Source organism: Malania oleifera, chromosome 4 (assembly GCF_029873635.1).
Source record: "Malania oleifera isolate guangnan ecotype guangnan chromosome 4, ASM2987363v1, whole genome shotgun sequence".
Lineage (NCBI taxonomy): Eukaryota > Viridiplantae > Streptophyta > Magnoliopsida > Santalales > Ximeniaceae > Malania > Malania oleifera.
Genome location: NC_080420.1, coordinates 56,497,095 through 56,510,894, shown reverse-complemented (window position 1 = coordinate 56,510,894; position 13,800 = coordinate 56,497,095). Strand labels below are relative to the sequence as shown.

Here is a 13,800-nt window from a genome sequence, read left to right as displayed (position 1 = left end):
AACATCATAGTGACATTCAAAGTATGCCCAACAACATCTTCATAATTGAACCCAAGTCTATCATAATTCCTTCCACAACCCATCCAACATTATCAATGAACCCTTCCAAGGCTGCCCAACTAGTCATCTTGCATCTGTCACGGTTCCATGTAAAAAGGAATGGAACTGTGCCACTATGCCCATCCTAGCTGTTGTTATTCTCGTCAGCATGGGTGGTGGCATCACTATCACCATCCTTGCTCTTAAAGCCACTGTAAAAAACTTCATTCTTGCTAATTGCAGTATCCACCTTTACTTCTACTCCCTTGCTTCTTAGAAATTCCTTTTTCCCTTGTCTCTTGAGGCTTTTTTTTTTTTTTAAAAAAAAGGGGGGGGGGGGGGAGGGAGGACTTGTTTTAGGTAGTGGAAACATAGGGACTGTACATGGGTATCTCGAATGGAAAGCAAGAAAATAAGAGAAACATATTAGTATTGCTGCTGCAATGCTGCGTATACATGTTGAGGTGAGGAGAAAAAGAAAAGAAATGGAACATGCATGAGTACATGAGAAAAATCCTTAACTTGTTGGTACAAGCTTTTTTGCTCCACACATCATGCAATGGGAATCAAATGCCTTCTTCACTAACTACGAGGAAGATTCCCTGCCTCCCTAATTGCTTGCCTCTCATCACTCTTCCTTTTCTTGGTCTTAGGAAGATAAGGGAACCTTAAGGACCCATCATATGTGCACATAAATTGTGCTGGTTCTAAGAGATAAATTTCTCAAACTCATGCAAGAACGTGACCCACCAAATTATGACGCCCTTAGCATGCCTTGCTTAGGAAAAGGTAGCAACCAAACTTCCAAAACAATAATTGAAATAGCTTCATAAAACAATCTCTTGAGGTACACCCTAGTTGTACCTAAACTATTGTGATCTACAATGTGAGGAGTACAAGTGTCTATGCCTTTCATCTCAATCGGTGCTGGCACTACTTCCCTTTATCATGGCAGGTACATCTTGGGTAGCTTTGTGAGACGATGCTCATGTCTTGATCCTTTAAATCTCTAGACCTGATATGATGTCAAGATGCTCTGAGGATAAATGCTAGTAGCAATTAATGTAATCTAGTAGGTGCCTCTTGGAAGAAACCTTAAGACCATGACCAAGATCTCAAGGGGCCCTTCCTGAACTAAAGGCCAAAAGAAAATTGTGCTTGATAGTACATCCTCTCAACCACTATCAAAAGAAAATCTAAATGAATGTAGAGCCAATATACTTTATCTCCAAAAATTGATACATCGGCAGTACAACTGCTACATAGTATAGATCCAATAAACGATACATCAACCTAAGTAGAGCACTCTTTAGGGCAAAACAACAACCCTTACTATTTTCATGGCTATTGTATAAAAAGACAACGAAAAATAGCCAATAAGCTAAGAAGGCTACAAATTCGAGCTCATCCCCTTGTCCCAAACCAAGTGTCCACTTGCCTGTCTTGCTATCATACAGTGAAAAGAGGAAGGTTGCCTTCTCACAATAGTAGAGTGTCTATCTCACAACTCCTTAATGCATCACTGCATGAGGGCGATACTTCTCTAATCCTCCTCGTCAAGAATATCATATTAAGCAACCACTTTACCTAACAGATTAAGCTTTTAGGTTGTGGGCCGACAATGTATATCAAGCTTTAACAATCCCACGCAAGTGCAATGCCATTGCATGTGGAGAGATAAAAAAGCAATAAAGACAACCCAGTAGAGGGAATAAGATAATTTTTAACAACCATACAACAAGGGCAGGCAGCAAGACTAGAACCAAGAACTGCCAACCACGGCACTAATAACATGTTAAGCAACCACTTCACCTAAAGGCCTAAGTTGTTAGGTTGTAGGCCGACAATGTATATCAAGCCTTAACATACTAGTTCGTCCCAAAGTTCTCTTTCCAAAGCAATCCAGCCTCAGAGTATAAAAATCCTCTAGGGTGAACCCAACCTATGCTCTCCTCAATGTATGCGTGAAAAAAATGCTCCAACAAGACAGTTTTTTTACCATAGGTTGGTATTTTATCTGGTTGAATGTCTAATAAAGCCCACACATGTATGCCTTGCTCTTATAAATACCCCTAACCATTTTGGCATAGGGGCATTCTAGCACTCGAGCAATCTAGCTCTCTTTGTCCTTACCCACTTACTTTCTTAGAAATCTCCATAACTTTAGAATTCCTCCAATTCGAGGATTCCCTCCAACCATAAAAATCTTTTTGCTTGCACCCAATGCTTAAGCTTCCTAAAGGAGGTCTATTGTATCAATCTAATGAGAAGTAATATTGACAAAAACCGTTTATCGAATATTTTATCATTTAAATCTTATCTTGTTTTTTTTTTTTCTAGCTAATTATCATTGTATGGTATCATTTGAAATTCAATGAATATTTTATATTTTCCTCACATATTTTGTAATTTCATTTTTATCTTTTGCCATAATTAATCAAATGATTGAATTACTAGTCCGACCTAAAGAAAATATAGTTCAATCTCTAATTTGGTTGAAGAAAACTAGAAGACTAGCAACTCATAGGTGTGGTAAAGGAGAGTGGTGGGCAAGGCTCCAAAATTATTGATACAAGTACCAAGACAAATACTAAACTCAGATATGATGGGCATAAGCCCTTAAAAATGTAAAAAATTCAAAATTGATTGGTTATAGCATATATCTATCTCCTCTAGCATTCTTCTGAAACAAATTATTTGTCTGCAGCCTACAGAGTTTTGCACTGGGGCCTCCTAACTTGGGAGCCAGCACCAGATATAGTCACATCATAACTAAGAGGTGTACCTAGAGGCTATTGCACACTTTGGAGGAAACATCATAGCACATCACACCTAAGCAAGAAGCCATTCAAATTATATCAAATATTTTATCTCAAACACACGTATGCTAAGTGAGTAAGTGCATTAAGTCTTCTCCTCTCTCTCATGCAACTAGTTGCTTCATTCCCTTGGTCAAAAAATGATACCACTATCAGGGAGGGAAAGGTTGTCACAAATGGGATTCTACGTAGGATCGTTGGAGGGGTCTGCACGATAAGATCGTAGAATCGGATCAAGAATCATAAGATTCTAGTTTCAGTGTAAAAAAAAAATTATTTAAATAAATGTATATGGAATTTTATGACAACTTTTAAGGCTATAAGCTTAATTAATAAGTCAATTAATAAGCTTAATTAAAAAATATTTAAAATAGATGTATATGAAATTTTATGACAATTCTTAAGACTATAAGCTTAATAAGCACAGCTGCAAAAAAAGAGGAAGAAAGGAGTTGATAGAGAGAAGAGTGCTAACTCTGCTGGCTGTTGAGGTGTTCGACAGAGAGACGACTGAAGAAAGGAGTTGACCACCAAAGAACAATCAGAAGATTCAGTACCTAGTGCCGACAGAAGAGTCAACTGTTGAGTGCTGAACTGCACATTGAAGCCGTACAGGAGTAGTCAACTAGAGTAGAGGAGATTCAGAGAGAGACGAGAGTGTTTGAAGGGTTTGCCGGTTGCTGCCTTGCTGCAGATCGAAGTATTGAACACCTCAGCTGTTGAACAGAACTGCTGGCGAATGCTGAACTGCACATTGAACACGAACAGGACTGTTACAGCCTTACAGGAATAGTTGATTAGAGTAGAGGAGAGTTATAGGGAGACGAGAGTGCTCGAAGGGTTCGCTGGTTGCAGCGCTGCTGATCGAAGAATCAAACACCAAAGCTGTCAAACAGAGCTGCTGGGACCTATTTTGCCCTATATTTCAAGATTTTGGGCTTAATGTAAAAACTTTGGGCCCTCTTTACAGTAAAAACACATATTGGACCTTACAATTCAAGCCCAAAGAGGGAAAAGACCCATTCCAGGCAGAATTGTAGAACCGTTACGATTCTACTCACGATTTTGATTCCACCAATTCAGGTATGATTCTGCAAAGATTCAACTGAAATGCGATTTTCCATGGGAGCTGGATCATCAGGGTGATTTTGAATCATAGAATCGTACGTTCTACGATTCAAGTCACGATTTTAACAACCATGAGGGAGGGCAGTATTCACACAAGGCATCATAAATTCTATTGAAGGGGTGTGAGGGATGTGATGCTAGGTGCAGTTCTTGTTATCCTCCACTGTATCACATTTTCTCCTTGAAAAAAATATATGCTAGGTGTAACATATCTTTCTTAACTCTCTTCTTCAATTCACATAGCTGTTTGCTCCATTTCCTCACATTCAAAAGATGATTCCACCATCTCTCTTTTGTACTACAAGGAAATCCAGGAAAAGTCTGTGGTAAATGTTTTAGAGTTCTGTAAGAGTTCCCCAAAAGAAATGAAGTGCCTTCAAGTTCATTTCATGAAACACAGTACAAAGTGCAATTGGCAGCATTGCTTACAATATATATGAAGAAAGACTTTAATGCTTAGTTGCAAGAGGAAGAAAAATTATACTAGCAAAAATTTGAAAGAAACAGAAGTTACAAATAATGAAAGTAAGTTTAAAGATACACAAACACACACACACACACACACACTATATAGTTTTAACCAATATAGATAATCAATAGAAATTACCTCTGGACGGCATTTTCGTGTGGCTATATGCACAGCTGTATTACCCTTCTTGTCACGCTCATTCAAGATTGAGGGAGCAGTAAGTAAAATCTCCTCAACCACAGAAGGACACTTACCTTTTACAGCCATGTGGAGGGCAGTTTGACCCTTCTTATCTTTGATGCACACAATATCTGGATCTTTTTCTATAAGTACTTTTACTATACGAAGAAAGCCATACCTAGCAGCTGTATGCAATGAAGTTTTTCCATTTTTGCGCACAATCCTTGCTGAGCTGGCATCAACATCTAATATGATATTCACTACATCCAAATGGTCCTTAACAGCAGCTGAATAAAGGGGGCTAGTCTGCGAGGAGTCACATGATCCGCAAAGCTCAGGCCAAATGCCTAAAAGTTCCTTTACAATCCCTAGATACAATAACAGTCAATGACATATCAGTTCCTTCACAATCCCTACATAAAATAACTGTCAATGACATATCATGTTGAAATGCATCAAATATCATTATAAAAAGTATACAGGTTAAAAAAGCAGGATTCTTTTATCTGCACTACACGGGATTACAACATTCAAAAGCACAAAGCTCCACTTTCACTGCAAAGATCATGTAACTTTCTCTTTTCTATCATCATGACTATTCCCAGGATTTATGCTAAGTAAAATAAATTATTTTATGATTTGCAAGGAAACCAAGACAAAATGATTTATACTAAAAAACCTATGAAAGCCTGTGAAATTCAATTGGATTTGAAGAATGCTATTTCCACAGGCATTCTTTGCAAAGGAAACAAAGACAATAAATTATTAGTCAAAACCCACGAAAGCTTGCGAAATCCAATTCAAATCCAAATGACTTATTTCCAAAAGCCAAATGGCTTACTCTTAGTTCTAACTCCAGATGACAAAAACTTATGATGCAACAAGTTCGTTAAAAATAAAAAGCAGGCCAAAGATGAACCATTGAGAAATCAATATCATTTATAATCAAATTTCTTCCATAAATAATTGAGCTGCTTTTGCTGTATTGGCAATTTGACGTATGCTCTCCATAATTTAAAATTCTTCTCAAGCTTATGTAGAAGGATGATTTTTTTCACCTCACACATGACTAGATTAATCCTATAACAATTATGAGAATTAAGTTCAAGAGAAATCGCATGGCACAAGAGAGAGGGTACATCATGAAAATCTACATCCATGTAGCAATAAGGCAGAAAAAATAAAATTTTTTTTATGAGAGATCAAAAAGAAGAAGAAAAACAAAACCACCAGCAATACACCACCGAAGTCATTTTGCACTTAAAAGCTTCACAGTTTTTTCTTCCTATGTATCTGAGAAGCTATTTAGTTTTTAATTATTTATATAGGCTTTTTTTTGCCCCAGGGGGGGGGGGGGCGTGAGCCGTAATCTCAGATTCAAAGTGAAAAATTTGAAACAGAACATATCTCATATTAGGAAACCAAACAGCACACTGAAGCATATCAAGTTCAAAGTGCCAGGCACGCCCAGAAATCATGGCCGAAGCAAATTTGAAACACTTGTGCATAATTGGAAATTGAAATGGACAAAACTAAAATTGCTTACAAATTGATGTTCATCTGTATTCATCATCTTATACTGCAAAAGATTGCATTATTACAAGGTTTAAACAAACACTGAGTCGTTTACCCACCATAACATATTAGCATGGATTTTAGTTTCCCTCTATCAACTGTAAACCTACAATGACCATGCTACAAAGCCGGTATCCAAAATATAGTAAACATATTCTAAAGATCCAATATCAAAAGGCAAGTGTCCCATATGACTGCCATTGTAGATGTAATTTTCTTTTTTCTAAGATCAAAAAATAATTAAATCCTTCCTTTCCAAAACAAGAAAAGTAACTTGTGCTAACCAAATTCTGCTTAGCAGTTAGGGCCCTCGTGACTAATGAAAAGGAGTTAATAACAAAAAGCAAATAAATAGTGGCAGATAAAAAAGTTGTAAGATTGTTTGGTAATGTAGTTGAGAACTAGTTGATAATAGGGAGAACAGCTATTGAGTCATTGAGAAATGAAGTTATGAAATGCTGGAAATGTCATAATTGACCAAAATGAAAAGTTTTAATGAAGAAAAAGCTCCAGCTTGCTTTTAAAATGCGGAATTAGCTGTTAGAGGGACTTCAAAAAAAATAAAAAAAGAGGGAGTAAATAGCAAAAACCTATGTATGGTTTAGTTTGAGTCCTTCATCCTAAAATTTGTGCTTCCCACAGATTATGTCAATTGTTGACGTCAAAAGTTTTCTCATGTTTAGCACAAGTATTGTCTACTTTGACTCACGGTTCTCGCAGTTTTGTTCTTAAAATGTGAGGAATGAGTGTAACATTATAAGCCAAAGTTTCTCTAGACTCTCAACCAATGTGTTATTATAGGCGTTCTTTCAATACATCACTAACAAATAGCCCAAGTAATCATGTTCAGTTTCAATTTTCAACAAGGAGAATCAAACCAAAGAAAAGGGGCCAAGGATGCCCTTAGGTAAAATGGTTTTCATTTTTCAGCTTTTATTTTTGAATAAAAATTACAAAAATGTCAACATTGTTTTCCAAATTTTCAGCATTGTATGAGAAACTTGGAAAATATCTATTTATTGTTTTTCAAGACTTTTACATAAAAATTGAATAACTAGAAAATAAAGTGGCATATTTATAATTTTTTAAAAGTAGAAGTGAAAACTGATTTCACTACTGAACACCTAGTATTTCCAAAATACATTCTTAGTTTTTTAGCATAAAAATTGCAGTAATTTCACTTTAAGAAGCAAAAAAGTAAGAACAGCTAATGAGAATGTGTGGGATACCAATTTGAGAATTAGATGCCCTTTGGAGAGTCTGTGGAAAGCAATCTCTCAAAATTATCCTCTCTTCATTACCCATATTAAAACCCTCTTGGGAAGAGATAGTAATATCCATTTTTAGAAAGATCCTTGGTAGGGGAATGCAGTTTTGTCCACCTCATCAGGATGATTCAATTTCTTCTTTTTTTGTTGATCCAGGTGGTCCTTTGCCTTCTTGGCACTTCCATTTTCGTGCAACGTTAAACACTAGGAAGATGGTGGAGCTATCCTCTTTGCTAGTCTGGTCAAATAACTATCATTTTTCTTTAGAAGAGGATAGCCGATCTTGGTCTTTGGACCCTTCGAGGGTCTATTCTTGCAAATCTTTTTGTGTTTTTCTGAATAGATCTAATTTATCTTTTCCTCTCTACCAATCCATTTGGAAGGCCACCCCTTTAAAATCAAGGCTTTTATCTAGTTGGTTGCGCTTGAAAGAATTAATACCAATAACATGCTGCAAATTAGGAGACCTTTGAAGGCTATATCTCCAGATACAGTGTGCTTTTTTCAGAACCTGCCTCACATTTGTTCATTCATTGTGACTATGATTGGAGAGTATGGAATAAGCTATTTGGTATTTTAGGCGAATGTTGGGTGAGTTCTGGGGCAGTGGAGGACCTTCTAGCTGCTTCTTTTGTTGGTTTTGGCAGGGAAAAAGAAAGGGCAGCACTCTGGAAATGTGCCCTTTTTGCAGTCTTTTGGGGGCTGTGGATGGAGCGTAATGTGCCCATCTTTCTAGGGAAGAAATCATTTCATTTGCTGGTTTGGGAAAAGATACATTTTTTGGTTCTCTTTGGTGTGTGAGGCTAGGGAATTTTAAGGGGCTGAGCTTTTCCAATATTCAAAGCGATTGCGTTGGAGTGTTGAGAGTCGTGTTGGTTTTTCTCTTGTTTTTTCAGTTTTCAGGTTGCTTCTTTGTGTTTTTTATCTGGATTTTCCAGACCACGTTGAGGAGACGTCTTATTTTCCGGGCTGTATATTCTTATTCTATTAATAAAATTCTTCTCTCACTGAAAAAAAAAGAAGTAAGAATAGCACTTCCAAAGTGCTAACCAAACAGAACCAAGAAATCAGTTAATCGGAACAACAAGGCACAACGACGCAAATTCAACTCGTATAACCAAGAAATACGCATATGATTAAACGAATAATTCAAAGACAATTATACAAAATCAAAAGCAATTAACAGTTTCAGAATCACACACCCAAGTGACCGCGCTTAGCCGCGACATGAAATGCAGACATATCTGCCTTCGTTCTGATCATTACAGTTTGGAGATCGCAAAAGTTTAGCAAGTAGCTGAATATTGCCTGCAGATTGTTCTCCGCCGCGATGTAGATCGCTGTTTCGCCGGTATCATTCTGCAACGCCATAAGAGCGGATCTCGAGGCCTCATCTGGCGCCTCTTCTCCGGTCAGTTTGTCCAGCTGAAGCTTTACGCCTTCGAGGTCGCCGGATCGGACGGCAGCGAAGAAGGCTTGGCAGGTGATGAATCGAAGCGACTTGGAGTCCATCTGAACTCAAACCCTACGCGGTCTCTCTCTCCCTCTCTTTCTCTCTCCAGAGGTGGAGGAGGAAATGGGCTAAAAGGCATTGAAATAATTGCGCATTTTTTTGTTGATTGAGAGATGAGATAACAACTGGGTTTGGGGCGAGGAATGATTGGGGAGGGTGGCACCGCGTGAGAAGAGGCGGTGATAAGAAAAATTTAGTAGTTAGTGGAAACTGGAATCTTCTCTCAGTCCCGCGCCAGTCAAGTTCGTAAATCGTACGCGAATGAATACTAAAATGAATCTTCTCTCAGTCCCGCGCCAGGTGCTGAGCCATCCTCTGAACCGTGAGGCGTGAACTCAAATCAGTTGTAGTAGAGCTGCTGCAAACGAGCCCGATGGCTCCGCTCGCCTGGCTCGAATTTCACTGTATGACCTATTTTTGTTTTTCAGCAAATTACCAGAGTCAAAATAATAAGATTGAGCTGGACAAATTTAGACTTTTTGGTTTGATTAAAACTCATTTAAAGGCATTTTAGTAAAATTTATTTAGAAGCTTTTTATTTATTTATTATGAATGATGCTAAAGATGGTACAATTAAGAAAAAGTTATAGGTAAAAATATGAAACTGTATCGACTCATGACCCATTTGATATTAGATTAGGTGTGAATGTAAGAGGATTGAGGAGACGGTCACCCCCAAGCTTCCTCACAAATTTCTTTTTAATTAAGACATTGGGCTAATGCTAAATTTGTCCTTGCCCTCTTCATGTCTATCTACCCTCCCACCTTAGAGACGTCAGCTCCCTATTTCTAAAATTGTTTGTGGGTTAGTTTTGGTTTGGATTGATCTCAAATTTCAACCAAACAGACTGGATCGGTCCAAGAAAAAACTCAAACCTAAGTTGAATCGTATTGGATACAGTTTTAATTGATGTGATACCTAGGTGGATAGATTTGGCATTTTTTAGTATTATTTTTTAAGAAGCAAATAAAATAAAATAAAATATTAGCAAAACTATATTTTTGCAAAACATATGTAAGTGGCTTTGGTCTCTAACAGCCACACCCTCGCACCCTCACCTCACGGCCACACAAGTCCATTCGTACATAGAGATTAACCTAAGTTAAGTTTTTCTAAAAAGTCTTAAACGCCAAAGAAACACCCACAATATGCAAAGCACGGACTTCTCTCCCTTTATTTTTGTCATTTATTTTACTTTTTGCTATTATATTCAAGTTGGGTTGGATATTTAATTTTCAAGTTTCAACCCCAAAATTCCAATTCCTAATTGTACAACAACAAAGAATTCTAGAGGCCTACAACCTAACCCCCTTTTCGGTTGCCACACCCTCGCACCCTCACCCTCACCTCACGACCACACCAGTACATTGTTATGCCTCACCCTCACCACCTTATGACTTCAATCTCCAAGCTTTTCCTTCTCAGATCTTAGTAGCTTTTGCCTAGCTGATGACAATGAGTCTTGTGCATTTGTGGCTTGTGCAACACCACTACTCGTCATAGCTTCACATTGTCTCCCCCACATATGTCACGACATACACTTCACATCTTGAAAGGGTCATACGATACTTGTTGAAGCGTACTAACTTAACTAGCTAGTAGAAAGTAAATCTTGGTTTCAGCACATGAACAAATTCACAATCATTACATGCAAATTAGTGAAAATAGTAAGCAAATATGAAATCAAACACAAGTCACGTTGTAAACTGCAAAGTAACGTAATTCCTTGACCCACACCTTAGTAGGCAACATGTGTTTAGCAAGTGAAGGAACTAAGTTAAACAATTTTATGATAGGTAGTGAGTTTTTCAATGAACACTCATACTTTTGAAAAAGCTTTTTTCTTTTTTCTTTTTTCTTTTTTGTGTTTTGTGGCTCATATCTTTTGAGTGGTGGACATACATAAGGAAGAAAAGCATAGTTGAATCAGCACTGGGGGGAAATCATCGACGATTTGGCTTTTACCATCGATGGTTTGGCTAAAATCTCAAAATGTTGCTCTTGATATCTTTCCGTCGAAGGAACCGTTGATGGCTATCTAAATGTTACTGAGACAGTTTGCTCTCGGTATTTCAAACCGTCGACGATTTGGCTCAAGGCAACGACGCTTATTTCAAATTTTGTTGAATACAAACGTTAGTGTGGTTGGGTGGTAGGAGGGAAACCTTTGTAGTGTTTATAAATATACCATTTCTGAGTGTATTCTCATTGTAATAAGATCATTGTATTGTGTCCTTTGACACCAAGATAGTGAAACTTTACCAATTGCTCCCGTGGATGTAGGCATTGCCAAGCCACATAATTCCTTTGTGTTCTTGTGTTGATTTTTTATTTTCTTTCATATATACTGTGTGAGTGTGTTCCATATTTGTTCTTCATTGATTGCTGCGTTTGATTTTCGCTGTGCAAATTCATGCTTATTCACAATAATTGGTATCAGAGAATTGTTGTTATGGCATCGGGCACTTCATCTGCAAAATTTTATATTGTCAAATTTGATGGAACCGAAAACTTCGATTTATGGAAGAGAAGAGTGAAAGATTTGCTTATGCTGCAAGGAATGGTGAAGGTCTTGTATGGTGTTCAACTGGAAGGTATGGATGAGACTAATTGGAAGGAATTAGAGGCAAAGGTTGTTGCTACGATAAGACTGTGTTTGGCCAATCAAGTGTTTTATCACGTCATGGAGGAAGATTCTCCTACGGTTGTTTGGCAAAAGCTTGAATGTCTAAATCTATTACGAACAAAATTTTTCTTAAGCAACGTCTTTATTGGCTTAAGTGGGTAGATGGTTAGAATTTGAACCTACACATTAATGCATTTAATCAAATCATAAGTGATTTAATGCGGGTTGATGTGAAATTTGAAGAAGATGATAAGGCGTTGATGCTACTGATTCTTTGCCAGTGTCTCACACGTATGTGAATTTGGTTACTTACATGGGGGGGAAAGTTACCCTTAATTTGGAAGAGGTGCCAAGTGCTTTGTTGGGGTTTCATCAAATAATGAACAAACTGCAATGAAAAATCACACAGGGAAGGTCTTTTGGGGAAGGGTAACCATGATCGTAGGAGAGGAAAATTCAGAAATGGATCGAGTCAAAAATCTCAAACTTAGTCCAAGAAGAAAAAAGATATCTAGTGTTATAAGTGTGGTAAAAGGGGGCACATTAAATCAAAGTGTCCAGATTGGAAGAAAAGAAACACTAAAAAGTAAGAATGGACTTCAAAATTAGCAAATGTAGTTCAAGAAGGAAATTCAGATTGCAGTGATGGTGACATACTTTCAGTTTCGTCAGGGTCGGATCGCCTCACGGACTCTCGGATCCTTGATTCAGCGTGTTCTTCCCACATGATTCCAAATAAGGAGTGGTTCAGCACCTACAGGTTGGTAAATTTAGGTTCAGTTCTTATGGCCAATGATGTTTCTTGTAAGATCATTGGAATAGGAAATGTACGAATCAAAATGTTTGATCGTGCTGTAAGAACTCTATGTGATGTAAGACACATTACAGACCTATGGAAGAGTCTAATTTCATTAGACACTTTGGACTGTAATGGACTCACTTACAAATTTGAAAGTGGAGTTATGAAGGTGTGTAAAGGCAATCTAACGGTGATGAAAGGGTTAAAGTTGGATGGAAATATTTATTCATTGCTGGGGACTACGATTGTAGGTGGAGCTGCAACCGTAGATATTGAATGCAATGAAACCTTCTTGTGGTATGCAGTTGGGGCATATAGGTGAACATGACATGAAAGAACTTCACAAGAGGAAACTCTTGAAATGTATGAAAACATATAAATTGAATTTTTGCAAGTTTTTTATTCTTGGGAAGCAAAATAGGATGCAATTCAAATCAGTTATTCACAAGACAAAAGGTATTCTTGATTACATACATTTTGATGTTTGGGGGCCTATTAGAGTAGCATCACGAGGAGGACATGTTTACTTTATAAGTTTTGTTGATGAGACTACTCACGGAAAGTATGGGCATACTGTAGTAACCGAGAAAAATAAAATTTAAAATAATAATAATAATAATAATAAAATAAAATAAAATAATTAAATTAACAAGTAAAATGAATAGTATGATAAGGAATATATATATATATATATATATATATGTGTGTGTGTGTGTGTGTGTGTGTGTGTGTGTGTATATAAGTAAGTTATTATGATATACATTTAATATATAGGTTAAAGGTATATATACATATAAAGTGTGAAAGCTTCTTCAAGAAGCTTTACTTTAATTAATGTTTAGTATAATATTAATATATATATATATATATATACATAATGGTGTGCAAGCTTCTTCAAGAAGCTTGCTTAGATTTCTTTTTGTGGAAGTACTAACTCTCTCTCCTATGACTCTCTCTCTCTCTTTGATTCCGGGCCAGTTTTACACCGGATCGACAAACCGAAGCCACCATGACGCTCCGGCGAAGTTCTCTACAAGTCTGCCGGAGCGGATCGTCAGGGAAACGAAGTTAGATTTCATCTCAAATCCAAGGTAAGGTTTTATACTCAATATTTGGATTTTTGACAGTTGAAGAAAGTGATATACGCATAAAAATACTGAATTTTAATATTGGAAATTTTCATTTCCAGGGGTGAACGTTGGGAATCATCCCTAAGTTGAGGTAAGGCTTTTTAAGCCGAATTTGACTTAATGGTAGTTATAGAAAATGTTGTATGTACAAAAATATTAAACTTTAATTCTGCGAGTTTTCATTTTCAGGGTGTTGAGTTGAGAACCTTGTGGGTACGGGAAAGATTTTCTTAGGGGCTTTTCAGGAATCAGG

At 37.2% G+C, this 13,800-nt stretch overlaps 1 protein-coding gene across 1 annotated transcript in view; it reads right to left on the bottom strand.

Annotated features, from left to right (window-relative positions):
- LOC131154524 (ankyrin repeat-containing protein At2g01680) overlaps positions 1–9,374 on the bottom strand; it is a 28,850-nt gene extending 19,476 nt beyond the window's left edge. Inside the window, exons 1-2 of the mRNA XM_058107340.1 lie at positions 8,681–9,374; positions 4,594–5,003 (exon numbers count right to left, since the gene is read on the bottom strand). Coding sequence (XP_057963323.1) covers positions 4,594–5,003; positions 8,681–8,990 — 720 coding nt within the window. The 5' untranslated portion in view covers positions 8,991–9,374. The remainder of the gene's footprint in view (positions 1–4,593; positions 5,004–8,680) is intronic.
- Between the last annotated feature and the right edge of the window lie 4,426 nt (positions 9,375–13,800).